The following is a 15,755-nucleotide window of genomic DNA, read 5'->3' on the forward strand; positions in this document are numbered from 1 at the left end:
CCTGATACAGCCTTTCCTGTCACTGGGTTCTTGCTCAACCCTAATTGAAATCAGTGCTGGTCTTTGATCAAAGAGGTGAGCGCCATTAATAAGCGAGGGATTAAACAAAAGTCAGGAAGCCTTCCTAATTGAGGGAACCAGCAACGGCTCAGCTCCAGTTTGCCAGATCCAGTGCTCTGTCATGGGACTCGAGTCAAAATATGCCGGCAGCACCAGTTTGGGCTCCTCGGGGCTGGGGCGCGGGAAGCAGCTACAGCCTCTGCACTGGAGGCTGCGCAGAGACGCTCTCCCGGGGCATTTCGGCAACATTAAAAATGCAACTCTCCTGGCAGACTTGGCTCTTCCTGCTCATGTGAAGCCCATGAAACCTGTGTAGCAAAGCTGAGCAGATGCTTTTACAGAAGGGGGAGGTGGCATTCATTTGTAAAATGTCTGCAGCAGCTTATTTTACCTGCCTCTGCTCCCACACTCACAAGCACAAAGAAATATGTTATTCAGACATTTGCCCAGTGCCACCCATGCACAGCATGGAGGAAGAGGGGCTCCAGCAGCCATGTCCTCCCTGCGTCTCATGGGTGCCTCCTGGCCAGCTGTGATAAACTAATCTCTGACCTGATTTTTCATGCCTGTACAAGCTATTGCTCTTACTTTTCTAATGCAGCAAGATAAAAAAGATCAGTTTGGCATTTTGTGTTGTGCTGGCAATCACTCTACTGCCATTGTGGTGGTATGAGGGTGAGGACAGGTACAAAACCTCAACAGTGATGGCACAGGGAGCTTATCTGTGTTCACGCCCACTTATTTTCTGCTGCATCTCTGGATCTCCATTAGCGATCAACCACAGCAGCCCAACAGCACGGTTCCTGAGCTGCGGATATCACCAGATTTGTGACTTTAGTGAGATCAGAACTCTGAACTTGCCACATTCATCATCTACCTCAACTCAAGCTTTCTCAATACTGTGTTTGAGATTGCCTTGTAGCACAAAGTAAATGAAGGATATAGACGTTCCACAAAGAACAAGGCCCAGCGTCCTTCACTGCCTTATGCTCATCCACACTGAAGTGGGGCTGCTTAAATCTCCTTTTTTTCCCAGCTGCCAAGACAGACCCCTGCATGATTAAAAGAGGGGAAACAGTAACTTGCACACAATAATCTTTGAACCCTAGGATCAATGCAGCACCGAGGCCTCAGTGGGCAGCTGAGTCACCCACTGCGCACTCGAGTGCACGGCTGACACAAGATGATCCATCAGAAACTAACTCCACAGGCCTGCAAAGATGGCAAACCATTATGTGCTGATTCTTGGAGCTACCTGGAGAGAAAATGCACTGCCACAGGCTCACTTGGCAGTCACTTGGTGGGTTACCCTCACACAGCAGGGTGGGAACAGACAGCTGTTCCACCTGCAGGTGGAGGTACACTAACATGGGAACATGTAACATTCCAAGAGCAAAAATCCGCAGTTTAAAATCCAACTGAGATACATCACAGTTGTTGCAGCACATACAGGCCTGAAGTTACCAGGCCTCTCACTGGACAGCAAAATGCAATCCAGGGAGTAAGTTTTTCATTTACAACAGGTAGTGTGAAGAAATCACAATGGAATTTCCCTTTCCTCCACATCTGTAAAAGCAGTGTCTATTTGGGTATGTGGGCTGCCTTGCCTCTCTGTCCTCTGGGGGAGGTTGGTTCAGGAGAAGGTATGTGCAGGTGGTGCTTTATGTACAAATGGTCAAGAATGCCTGATGTTTTCCTGTCATCATGGATGTCCCCAGAACAGGCAAAGATCTTGAAATGATGGAAAAAGATACAGTTCTTGATTCCAAAAATCTGTGTTTATATTCAACAAAATGAGCAACATGGTAGCATGCACGGGGGAGAGAGGGTGATCAGCTCCAGCCAGAGTTAATTTAAGCACAGCCACAGCCGAGACCTGTTAGAAGGAAGCTGCAGGTGCACAGTGAGAGGTATTAATGTTTCAGTTGTTGAGAACATCATAGGACAAACGAAGTTACAGTTAAAACAGTGGTAAGACCACCAAATGGCGTTTTATGAGGAACTTCAAAAATATGTAAAAGAGACAGTACAAGTAGTTTAATCAGTAAAACAATATAACATAAGTTGCAAATGAGACAGAAGAATATGAAATAAAAAGATATTAAAATATTATTTAATCATAAAATAGAATTACAACAGTAGCTTATTAGGATGACAATCTTTTTAGCAAACAGTAAAAGTACCATCATATATTTAAAGTAAGTTTAAAGGGGAAAAAAAGATCAGTTTTAAAATATTCCATGTATTTCAGTAGTTTTTCATCCTTTCCTGATGAAATATTATAATGGTGTCATGATTTCAAAGCAAAGATGCTGAACACCAGAATAAGACCTTCATACTTGTCTTGCTTATGTCAGCCCTCTCTAATCCCTTCTGAAAAGTGTGTATTTAACCTGCAAATGGATATGGTGGAACTCCTTTCACCCCCAGTCCTGTTATCTGTTAAAACACAGAGGGAAAAAAAAAAAATTAGAGCAATAATTCACCATTATCAGACATTTGCTTTCCTTACACAACTAGACATTCTTTAACTGAGAAAAAGACTGTGTCCGCCAACATAACATCCTACTATATTTTGCACCCATCAGCTCATCACAGCTAGGAATTTCAATGCATGCTCTTTTCTCTAAAGCTCAGTAATCACAGGCCAGAGTCCATTCCCCAAAAGCCTCTTCTCTTAGACACTGCTAAGCCTTAATTCTGCAGTTCACAATGTAACCTTCGGCATGCACACACAGAGAAGAGCAGGGCTTTAAAACAAATCGCAGCAGAACAAATGTTTAAAGAGATAACTTTGTGATAATTAACTAGAAAGTAAATAAAAGCAGATGCTTTTATCTGCCACTGATTAAGACATGTAAGTATTTACCCATCCTTTCCATAATAAATAGAAAATGCAAACAGTGTTGGGAGAGGGAGAAGTATAAAGAGATGATTGCATAGAAAATTTGCACTATCAGCACTGTTACGATGTTTAAACCCCAAAGTATCTTCAAATCTCTAAATGCATTTAACCTTCCCCAACAGGAACAAAAATTACAAACAGCTTAACATATATGATCAGTGTCCTAACAGCTATCTTTTTCCAGCTTCCCACCACTCCCAACTGCTTTGCTACCTGAAAAAATCAAGAGTGAAAAAATGGCCTTCTAAAATGAAAGGAGAAAGTATCATTCACCTTGAAAATCCCACCAGCCTGTGGTTGCCGTGAAAGCCACTCTTTATCCATCCCATCACTGGCAGTGGTCACATACATTTCTGAATAATCGTTTCCTCCAAAACAGCAGGAAGTTGTTTTGTCAACTGGAAGTTTCACAGTCTGGAGTCTTTTTCCTGAAGGAAAGCACACATGATGTTTCCTGTTTGTCTACTTACATCAAGAAATTTAAACAAATTATTGCAAATAACTGTTGCAGAGCCAGGTGTTCTGCAGAAGTGGGAATCAGGGCTGGGGGACGTCCCATCATGACTGATGAGCACCAAGACAGGGAGAAACCAGACTTCTGTGAACCCTCTTGTTGATCATGTATTGTTTGACAAGTTTCAGGTATCACAAACAAATCCCATTCCAATCCCAGTTTGTCCTCTAATTAAGCGCTAACATCCACAGCACAGACACATATCTGAGCTCGTCATCTAGGCTGTCCATGCAGTCAATGGAAATGGGATAGGATTCCTCTCTAAAACAGGTCACATGAATCACACCCTAGACCTGCTGACTTTTCTACTTTTAACTACAAAGGCAGCCTGGAGCGAGCAGACCTCATGCAGCATTACTGAGGCGAACCTCCTGCTACACCTCTACTGCCTGCAGTTAAGGAAGATTAATTCCTAGAAGTTTTTCCTGAAATTCCAATAGTCTTTCAAATCAAGCTTCCATAAAATAGGGATCATGGGACATGTCTGATGTTTACAAGAAACTAGCGCTACCATAAATAATACTACGCACTTACTATGCCAACGAACAGCTATGGTCTTAATGACGGTAGTGAACAGATCTCCTCCAGCCCTAACCAGAAGGCTGTTGAGACATCTTACAGCAGATTTTCCCAAAATTTCTCCTAATCCTGGGCAGTAAGAGCCTATTCCCATTATGCCTATTTGATGTACCTGTGAGTTTCTCTTTCTAGAAATATGCTAAAGCACATGAATTTCCTTACAAAATGTGTCATTTTTCTGTCCTCCCAACTGCATATGTAAAGGACTTGGTCCCCTTACAGCAACTAACTTTAGTGATGTATTGAAATAGCAGGAAAGTAACTTTGATGTTGGGAGCCCTAGAAATTGACTGACACCAAGTCTGGGAGAAAGTGAGTGGGAAGGGCATTCAAAACAAAAAAAAACATGAACTGTAGGAAAAGAGGCATGAGCCCCAAAGACCAGGGGATAGACTGGTTGCAGTTGTAGAGTGCTCTCAGTGGATAACAGCCTGGAAGGTATCATTTACAAAGCTCTGAGATGAGCAATGTCTCCCTGGAGTTCCAAGAAAATCTGCACCTGGATGTTCTACAATCTATCTGAAGTATTACTCTGTGCTTGGCATCTATAGAAGAGACAAATGTAGCAAATCTTTTTGACACTATAAAAATCAAAGGATATTAAAAACAATCATTAGGAAGAACTGTAAAATATTTAATTGAGGTTTAGACTGGGCATTAGGGAAAAATTTCTTCACTGAAAGGGTTGTCAAGGATTGGAACAGGCTGTCCAGGCAAGTGGTGGAAACATCATCCCTGAAAGTGTTTGAAAACCATGTAGATGTGGTGCTTAAAGACACGGTTTAGGGGTGTACTTGGCAGTGCTGGTTGATGGTTTGACTCAATGACCTTAGAGGTCTTTTCCAACCTTAATGGTTCTAGGATTCTAATTAAAAGAATAAAACTAGCAGGTCACTAAGTGATCTGAAGGTACGACAAGACTTGATAACATGTAAGTTAGACATCCCTTTTGAGTCATTTGCAAACTCCATGGCATCAGCCATCAGCTCTTCCCTGTAGCACACCCTCAATCTAAAGGCAGCAGCCATCTCTGCTACAGAAGCCTAGACCCAAAAAGCTGTTTCATTCTGAACCTCTAAACCTTACTTAGGAAAGATGCCAAACAAACAAGTTTCCTCGTCCCATTGCCCTAAAAACAAAGTCCAGGCTTTGTTATCATTGAAACCTGAAAATCCCTCACGTGCTTTAGATGAGCTCTTTATCAGTGAATGTATCTGCAACTGGCTGACAGCCATTCAAGCCACACTTAATGGCTATTGTGCGTTAAAAGAGAGGCTTTCAGAGAATTCTCTTCAAGCCTGTCTGTGTTATCTCCCTAAATAATTACAATTCATTCAGAATTCAGCAAATTGAAGATTTTAGATATTACTTTAAAATGCTAGCATAAGAGGGCAGGTAAGCATGAGACAGTCACAAAAAAAGGTGGCTCTTTTTGACACGGACATTTATCCTGTGAAACTTCATAACACTGTTCCCTGCAAGTGCTATGGCATGGGTGAGGGGGGAGATAGAATAGGTTCATGGAAGAGAAACACACTGAGAAATACACTACCAACACATCAGTATCTCATCCATCTGTGAACATAGTTAAGGACTAGGAGTGCATTAGGGATATGTACTCTGCCATCAATATTCTTACTATCCCTGTGCATCTGCTTATGGACACTATTGCCTCTAGCTTTCCCATATGAAAACACCTCCAAAAGGGAGAAGGAAAAGGAAAACAAGTGGAAAAAGGGAGGGGAAAAAAAAGGTCAGGGAGAAATAAAAAAGGCCAGGGAGGAAAAAGGTGGAAACAGTGAAACAGAGAGGAAAAATGATTGAGTCTAATACTCCAGAACGGTATTCAGAGGGCTGGTGGATGTCACCAAGGAGGGCTCTGCCCACCAAAGTGAGAGGATGTGGGTCCAGAAACAAGCCAAAGCACTGCTGGCATCTCCCATCTGGAGCTTCCTTCCCCTGGAGGAGAAGGAAGCACCCTAGCGCTGGGGTGCATACTCTGCAGAACAGAAGTCCCACAGGTTAGCAAGACTTTGGATGGGTACAGATTAAAAGGTGAGGGGGAAAGCACAGTCTGAGCCTCAAGTAAAGGTTTCCAGCAGAGTCAGAAGAAAGGCTGGTGCACGTGTGCACACACAGCTCTGCTGTGTGCTGCAGACGAGGCACTGGCATCCCCGAATCCACAGTCCCACAAAACCCCAAATCTTCTACTAGACTCCAGATGAATCCCAGTGCAGTTGCTCTTCTGCTGCATGATGCAAACTTGTGCTGTCTGGGATCTGACAAAATCACGCTCCCATTCTCACCCAGCGGCCCCTTCTAGCCAGTGTGGTTCAGTTTCCCTTAAGTGCTTTACATGTGTTTTTTACCCAGAGTAAATCATCCCTGGCACATCACTGGAGTCCAAATGAGACCAGCAATGAAGGACAGACTCAGACAATGGGCACACCCAAGACATTACTGCGGGAATGATAAAATGCTGTGGTATTCATTAAACATTTTTTGATCATTTCATTGCAAAATTGATCGTGTAAATAACTTTCAACAATAAAAAATATGTTGCTGGCATCAGTGTCCTGTGGGACTTGTAATAAAATCCAGTAGGCTGCCCAAAATAATACACTAAGCTGAAGAAACAAGACTCAAAAATGGCTTAAGTCATCTTTCCCATTTATCAAAGAGGTAAACATTGGTCTTAATTTTGGAGGATGCAATAGGATGCTAACTCAAACAATTCACAAGTAGAATGATGATCTCCTTAGTGACTTTATCCGTTCCAACACAACAGATGCTGGGAACAAAGGAGACTTATTAACAAAGGTAATTTTTGAGAGCAGGGACATAAAATCATTTAAAGTAATAATAAAAAGCAAAAAAAAAAACCAAAACCCCACAGTTTTTAAAAAAGAGCAGATATACCATTTCTGTGAAGGGAAAAAAGCCCCACCTCTCACTTGTTTTTATTTCCACCTGTTTTGTTTTGTTTAGCACAAAATTCCAGTCCACCTTTTGCAAGGACTTACCTGTCTCAGGGTCAAGGCGAATCACTCTCCCACCGTCATAACAAGCTACCCAGAGTTTTCCTTCTGTGTCAATGCTCATCCCATCAGGAATGCTCTCCTCTTTTTCCAGTTTGTATATACTCCTACGGTTGCCTGCAGGTTAGAAAAACCACAGTACTGAGTGAAACAGTTGCTAAAATTTTTATCAGTTACAGCCCAGCAGAGTTATTTGTACTATTATTTTCAAAAGCTGTGCTGAGGCCCTGAGTTTTTTTCCCATGAAAGAAGTAGATTGTGTCTGCTGGCCTGTTTGTTTCCCGAGACAGTTGTTTCTCAGCATGAAAGCCTGTGGGTCAGTTTCTATCCATTGAAAGTATAATCCTTTTTTCTGGCATTCATTTCTAGTGCACCACTCATGTTCCCTACTTGCAATATTAAATGAATAACTGAAGAAATTAATGTTAGATATATTCATAAAATTAATTGCTTGTTCTAAAAGCAGTTTGAATAATTTCAGGTATGGGTTGCTCCAGCTGAAGACTTTTCAAATAGTTTGCTGGAACATGCCAATAATCACTGTTCCAACACAAAACTGACCTTCAGCTCTATAAACTGAGAGCTTACATAAACACAGAGTTAGGAAACGCATCAATTTCAAAGGCATACTATCAACCTAAAAACAAACAACTCTAGCTGAACTTTTACCACTGTTATTAAATAAAATTAAACCCAACGTTCCAACATTGTTTATTTCATGCTCTGACAACTTCAATGTTTCTCATATGCAGCAATATTCTTAATGAGTTTCCTTTTTGCTCCTGGGGATTTTCAGACTGCCCACAGAAAGAGAGTGAGCAAGAACGAGTGAGAGAGAGAAATACCCTATTTCCTAAGGAAAAACTCAGTTGTAAGCCATAGCAGAGAATCATTAGGACAAGGTGCTACATCCAAAATTACTTTAAATTCAGAGTTTTAAAGCTAAACATCAAATTGGCTGTGTTCTTTTAATGCAAATACCTCAGCCTGTGTACTCAAAAGCAAATTACTAGTCCAAGTCACCTGAATTTTTCTTTTGCCCAAGCTTGTTGAAACCCTTAAGGCGTTGTTTTGTTTTAAACTAATGAAGGAAGCTTTGAGTTACTGCTACTGTTGTTGCCTTGTTCTTTCTGCAGAATCTTAATTTAACAGCTTATATTTTAAAAAACAAAACAGGGTGAAGAGTGAAAAAATATCTAGAGAAGCTGGCAGAGGTTTTGCACAAGACTACAAGCTTGCTGTCACTTTGCCTGTGCTGCCAGTAACAAGAAACACGCAGCCACAGGAACAGACAGATGAGATACACTTTGTCCTTTTCACATTGGAAGATCAGATACGCCTTGTGTTTAGTAACAGTAGTACAGATTACTACTCAAACTGCCACGCAATTTAAATACTTTATAGCATTACCAAACGACCCTGACTGGTTTGAGCCAGAAGCCTACGCAGGCACAGACAGATGTTAATATGTCTTCTGTTGTTTTGCTCTAAAGAGGTTTCTGGATAAGTGCTCCCAAAGCTCTCATCATCTGTGTAATAACCAGAGCAGAAACAAATATCACAATCTTTAGGCACAAACTATTATTTCGGAATACAACCACTCATACCAATTTTTCCAGTTTGGAGGTCATAATCAAAAGCATCCACCGAGTAGGACAAGCTGTCAATGTAGAAGAAGGTTTTGTGATCCAGAGACCAGTCCAGCCCATTAGAAATGTCCACCTGGTCAAAGTGCCTCACCACTGAGAGGTCAGGGAAGAGCGTGTACAGAGAGCCCTGGTGTCTCTCCAGCACAGCGGGACGAATCTCCTCTGCCATTGTACCTGTGCAGAGCCAAAGGGGAGGAAGCAGGTTCAGAGTGAATGGACTCTCCTCCATGTCTGGGGGCAGTCCCTCACTATGATGATGATCACACTGCCAGCATAGAAGGGAGCAGTGAAGATGGCTTCTGAAATTTAAGGAAGAAACTGAGTCAAAAGGAAAAGGTGCGTTTTCAAAGTGCTTGCTCTTAGCAGAAGGTGACAAAACACAGCTTTTGTTCTTTTGTTGAACATTTTTGGGGCAGAAATGGTGTGCAGCATGATTCCTGCAAAATGTTGTATTCAGTCATTCATATATTATGACAGGTGTGGCCAGCATTTAAGTTACAATAAATCTTGATGTCTTGTAGAGCTGAGAGAGTGGAAAAAAATTACCTCCTCCCTCAGAATGAGTCTTACACTAAAGCCTCTTTTAAAGCAAATCTCATCTTTGCAGCTTGAAGTTGGCAGCTGAGACCAGCTCTGGAGAGGCTGGGTAAATGCAATTTAAGGTAAGCCTCGGGACTGAACGGCACAGCAGGAGCACAGAATGGTGTTTTAAAAAACAGGAGGACAGGATCACAGCTGAGGCTGGACGGCACCTCTGGAGATCATCCAGGATCACCCCCTGCTCAGAGCAGGGTCAGACACTGCAGATTCCTCCCATCAGTGTTGGGTGTTGAAGATCTCTACGGATGAAGACTCCACAGTGTCTCTGGACAACCACTGTTCCACTGTTTGATCATCCTCAGTAAAAGAATTTTCTTACATCCATACAGAACTGACTGAGTTTCAGTTTGTGCCCACTCCTTCTGGTCCTTCAGTGGGCATCACTGAGCAGAGTCTGGTCTCCATCTTTTTTACTCCCTCCCCAGTCAGGTACTTATACATACAGGTAAGATCCCCTGAGCTTTCTCATCTCCAAGATGAATAGTCCCTTAGTTTTTAGAAATAAAATTCTGACTTATGAAGAACAAACCATACAGTATAATAAATTTCTCACTAGAAAAGTATCTTCTGTTGGCACCCTTCCAGTATTCAAAAAAGAAGTAGCTGACAGGGAAGAGGCAAGGCCAGTATCTTAAACTAGGCAGGCTCCAAATTGTCGGCCTCTTTTAAACAAAATAGTCCAGATTAGATAGTGCCCAGGTGATACAAATAGATTTGTAAATGGGATTGAACTCTGTTTGAAGACAACAAAAAATCCCCACCACTTAACTGTGAAGGAAAACTTGCTAGGACTGATCACTGCATGTTATCACCAAAACCCAGCAAGCACCAGAGGGAAGGAAGAGCCTGCAGCATACCTGCGAAATACCTCCCTACAGGATCCACCTTCCCATCATTGAATCGAGTATTTGCTTTATCCTTGTCCACCTGAGTGATGGTGGTTACCAGCTCCTCTTTCCATTTCAAAGCAGCAAACCTGGTTCCTAGGGTGATGACATAATCCCCAGACTTCCGGAGAGCCACGGAGCTCACAGGAGCATCTGGAAACAGAGTGAAATTGAAAAGTGGGATGTGCTGTGAAGAGATATTTCTTTTCTGCCCACTTTAGACGTGCAACCCGAACTCAGTGAAACCACAGGCAAGAGAAACAACCTACTTTTCTACCAACAAAATTGATGTTTAAATACATAGAAACAGATTATGTCATATGAACTTGAGTATTACCACTGCTACCAGGAGATATAACCATTACCAGCACCTAGTTGAGCTAGGAGCTGAATTTAAAACAAAAAAAAAGTATAAAAAGGGGGACAGGAACATATACTTTTTACAATAGCTTACTGTGTGGGTTCCCCCCTCTCCAAGGGAAAAATCAATTGCCACAAGAGCTCTAGAGCAACTGTGTTTATTTAGCACAGCTCCTGCATAAATGAGCCCTACAGTGATGGAGGCAGAGTATCTCTGCACTGGGACAGGACACAGTGGGCAGGAGAGACACCCCCCCCACACCACACTCTGCTGTGCTGCACAAACCTCCAGCAGCACCAAAAACACACCAAGAGTGGCAGGACTTCCCAAGAGCTAAAACAAAACAGAAAACTAGTAAATGCTCCAGATTAGTTTACACTCACTTGAGCTATTATGCATAAAACCTCAATTGCAGGTTATTATAAAGGAATTAGTAACAAAACCCCCAGTGAGCGTGAAGAGAACATTTCTGTAAAAGCCTAACATCAGATGCAACATAGGGAGTAATAACTTCAGGCAGGGCAACAAAATCTGGCATAATATTTTCTATACATGGGACTAATTGCTAATTTTTAAATTTAAAACTGAAACATTTCTTGTATTTATGGCTTTGCAGGGGTATAATTAGGTAATAGTTTCACAAACTCTTACAACCACCACCAGTCACCACCAGGTGCTAAGAGGAACTGCTCCTTTCCAGCTGTTTGCTCATGGGTCAGGATGCCCCTTCCCTTGGAGGCCTGGCAGCAGTACCACCATGACAGAAACCCAAATGCTATTTGCCCCCAGCACTGGAGATGCACACCTGGACTGCAAGCTCTGCCGTAGCAGCTGAGGCTGCTGGTGGTCTGGGCTCATTTACACTGAGGTGCCATTCCTTCCTCCCATGCCAGCACAGAGGGCAGCAGAGTGCCCTCAGCCGTGTGTGGCACCTGCCACACATAGTAATTTTGCTGGTCTTTGGATTGCCAAGTAACCACACTAATAAAAGTGGTTCTCTGTCTGTATCAGTGGCAGGGGCTTTCCTAGCAGAGCATGGGAATGCAAGTCTACATTTGCTCTCCCAGGAAAAACCCGGGGGCCATGGCTCAGAGGACTCCTTCCACCTGGGCAGCCCCCAGGGCCTTCCTCCCACCCTGGGGGGAGCAGCCCCGAAGCACAGCTGTCCACTGGAGGTGTTGGACATCCAGGTGCCCCTACAGCCACAAGAACGGCCCCTTACCTTCCTGACAAAGCACCCCAGAGGAAAGGGATGCATGAGGATGCAGCCACCCTACTGTTCACTGAACAAACGTAGCACAGGCAGTGTCTCAGCCCATGCATCCAGCTCAGTCTGCTGCGACCCCGGAGGGCTTTGTTAAAGCAGCACCTGCAGGAACTGATTGATTTGCAGCACCATCTTATGCCCAAGAGAAAACTGACTATAAGGTCTCCCCTCCAGGCCCAGTTATGCATTTACGATGTTTCCCCTGCAGAGTCAAAAAGGGCATTAGAAGTTTTTTCTAAGCATGGGGTCGTTGTAATTCTCTATAAGCATAATAATGAATAATTTCTCTCTTCGTTTCTACTTAGGAGACCCACTACTATAATCACATGGCATTCTTTGATTGTTTGGGGGTTGGGGTTTTTTTTTTGTCTTTTAATCATGGCATTCCCAAAGGCACAGCTATTAACCATAACTATTTTATTACTAAAGAGAGGAAACAATAAAATGTGGTGTGCTCTCCCTTCCACATCTCTAGAGGCCGCAAGTAAAAGATTACACCTCTGAGAGCAGATCAAGTTGAGGGGAAAGGCAAGAAGAAGCACACTCCCTCAGCTAAACTAAGAGGAAGTAAGTTTGGGAAGCAACTCTTCCAAAATTAGTATCAGGCCTTCTCTCATCTTAAAATGGGAAACTACAGTAATTTGAAAGGCAGATAAGCTCAGATCAGTTTCTAGTGAATAATGAGAACAGCTTACAGGTAGGCAAAATTGATTTTCACCAACTGTTACTGAACATGAGAAAATAATAAATTGTACTGAAACCACTTAAGGAGCTGTCTCCCAACACAAATATTTACTTTATCACATCCAGCAGTAAATCTGCAATCCTTTTTTTCTAAGAGTTAGCATATCTCTTCCTTTCTGGAATAAATACTCAAACCACTGAGACTGTAGCTGGTGACACCATTACCTTAAAAAAAGTATCAACTTCTTATATCGTTTTAGGAAATCTTTCAATAGAGAAAATATTATGAGCATTGATCATTCAAATCAGAACTACTATAAACACCAACAGAAGAGTGTTACTTCTGGGACAAAGTGGGAACAAAAGAGAGCGAGTTGTGGACAACTTACAGGAAAAAGAAATAGATCAAACATAACCCAGTAGCACAAAATCATAAGGGAAGTCTCCAGAGCTACCTCTGGTCTGTATCTAGTGTCTGTACATAGTCCCAGTGTGCTGGTAGCCTGGGAAACCCCAGCTGTAGAAAAAGGTCTCCAGCTCTGCTCTGAGCACCGTGCAGCTGCCAAGGGACACAACACGCAGCTCCCGCACACAGAGGGGGTTTTCCAGCGGCTCCTTACCCACAGGAATGGCCTGCACCTGCCTGGTGACCGGGCTCCAGCGGCACACCTTCCTGCCCGTGATGTCCACGTACAGGAGCGCGCCCTCCTTCTCGTCCCACACGGGCGACTCCGCGATCCTGCAGCCCTCCTTGGCCACGCACTCGATCCTGACGGACGACATGGCCTGCGGAGGGAATCGTCACCGCGTGTTACCCCCGGGCCCGCCACGGCCTGCGGGGACCAACGAACGGGAATGGGGGGGGAGAAAAAAAAAAGGAAAAAAAGGGGGCAATAATAAAAATAATAAAAAGGAGGGAAAAAATTAAATCGCGGGGTGCGTGCGGGCGCAGGGAGAGAAAGGCCGCTCTGCCGGCGGGCCCGCCTCCGCACGCCCGGCTGCTGGGGCGCACGGCGTGTGCCGCCGTGTCATGTACACACACCAGTGTGTTTGCACCGAGGCACCTGCCTGTGAACGCGGGAGAGAAGAGGAACACCAAGAAATACAGGTAACTCGTAATAACAAAGCGCGCCCCCGCACGCCCCGGCCGTGCCCGCTCCCCGCCCCGCTCCTGCAGCGGGCTCGGACACGGCAAGCGGCCCCTGGCCAGGGGCGGGCCCCCCGCGGGCCGGGCTCTCCCGCCGGCCCTTCGGGATCCTCCTCTCCGTGCGCGGCGAGCCCCGGGAGCGAGGGGTGGCGGCTGCTCAAGCAGCAGCGGCTCGCCTCCCCCCCCCCCCCACCGCTTCCAAGAGCTGCAGAGCGGAAAAAGAGGGAGAAGTTTCCCACCGCGGTGCCAAGGTTTCTCAGCCCGCAGCGAGGCTGATTCCCAAAAGGTCTGGTTTCTGCTTGCCTTCGTGCCACAGAACCTTGGCCCTGACTTCCAGCATCAGGGAACCTTAACGGCTCCTGCAGCAGCACCTTGGTTATTCAGAAATCCTGGCCCTTCAGCATGCTGTGCCCTCTTTTACTCTCTGGGCTGTATAGTCTCAAAAACTTTCAAAGCCACAAGGCAAACAGCTGGCATCAAAATTTGCAGATACAGTTCTCTGTTGTGCCTGCTTATCTTTGTGCTATGGCCACTACGGCTCCCAGGCCTCAAGTTTCAAAGCAGTGGGTACTTCTTATATCCCAGGTCTCCTCTTCAGCATCCTATGACATATTGCCTTTTGACTTGGAGTTGGTGATCCCCATAGGGATCAGTGACATCAAGTGGCTTCAGGCTCACTGCTGCGTGTCTTGTGTGTCTCCTCCTGGAAACTCAGGAGCACAAGGCAGGCACAGGCTGGCTTGCTGCTGTGTCCCCACAAACCAGAATTAACTAAGCTGCTCCAAAACTCACTTCTCTCCCCTCCAGACTTTGGTTTCCAGCTCATGTAGCAGCCCCATTATTCAAGGGGTACTGCACACCAGTGAGCACATAGCATCCAGCATGGTCTTTTAGGAGGTAGTCCCCACAGAGCTCCTCTTACAGATTTATCTCTTTGTTATCATACACCCTCTTGGCAATTATCTCCTGTTGAATATTTTTATTTGGTTGCCTTTTTTCATAAAGCAGGTGCTCACAGCCCAGGCTTCACTTGGTCACAATTTTTTCTAGTAGTGGTATATTTGGAAAGTTCATGGGCTACATGACCTTTCAACATGTGTTTTATGTACGCTTCTTTTGATGGAGCACTGATGTGATATTTATTAACTTATTGTGGCTTTATCTGAGCAGTTAAGACTTCTATTTTATAGGCTTCCATGGCATTCCTTCTGTGCTTAGCACTGAATTTCTCTTTCTGTCCTACTGCTGCATGTACAACAAATAGCAGGATTTCACCTCAGACCTGACGCAAGCAAATTATTAGCAACAGCCAACACAGAAAAACATCCAGAAAAAAAGCGTCACATCTCTGTCCTTTTTTTCCATACATTTTACAACATGGAAAGAAGATGCAGACGTTTTAAAAAATGCATGCAAAGAATTCATTAACTACAAGGAAGAACAATTATTGCTTCTTACAAAGCTTAGCCACATTTACTGCTCTCCCATTGTCTTTGCACACTACAAGGCCATTTGGGATACGATGCAAGAGCTTACTGAATCCAGCAGCAATAGGAGATACACCCTCAACCCACCTCACCAATCTCTCTGCTCCTTGCTGACTTAGGCATTTGCCAGCATGGTTTGGAGGCATCAAAACAAGCTGTGTGCTGGCACACACCTTGGGAGAAAATTAACAGCTTCTGTAAGTGCTAGGTTACAACACACACTCTGTGCCTTGTATTTTGAGCTTGGGTCTCTAGTTACATAGGACAGCACCCCTGCTTTGTCTTCTCTGTTATGGCTGATCCAAGCTTGTTGAAAGGTAGAACAGGGAGGAATCCATGGTTGGGGTGCTTTCACAGAGAGCATCAGATTATGTCTTCTGCCAGTACAAGTTTACTGTGGGAGAGAAGAGCACAGAAGAGGTGGCTGCCAAAGGTTGTGCTACCTTGCGCCTTCCCCACTGGGAACTTCCCACTGTTGCAGCACAGCCACAAAGTCTACTGTGTGGCCTCCAAATCTGACTGATAGGGAGCTTACACAGCATCTCTGTGGCTTCCAAAGGGCACGCTGGTAGCACTT

At 44.3% G+C, this 15,755-nt stretch overlaps 1 protein-coding gene across 1 annotated transcript; it reads right to left on the reverse strand.

The window, feature by feature from the left end:
- Positions 1–2,330: 2,330 nt before the first annotated feature.
- Positions 2,331–13,327, reverse strand: LOC309571049 (regucalcin; the record flags this gene model as incomplete). Its single annotated transcript, XM_082278190.1, has 6 exons — positions 2,331–2,499; positions 3,239–3,393; positions 7,082–7,213; positions 8,704–8,919; positions 10,203–10,385; positions 13,165–13,327. 6 exons carry the CDS (start codon positions 13,325–13,327, stop codon positions 2,449–2,451), a joined length of 900 nt encoding a protein of 299 aa, XP_082134316.1. The 3' UTR covers positions 2,331–2,448.
- Positions 13,328–15,755: the final 2,428 nt, after the last annotated feature.

The sequence above is a fragment of the Coloeus monedula genome, assembly GCF_965178545.1.
Source record: "Coloeus monedula genome assembly, chromosome: 3".
NCBI lineage: Eukaryota > Metazoa > Chordata > Aves > Passeriformes > Corvidae > Coloeus > Coloeus monedula.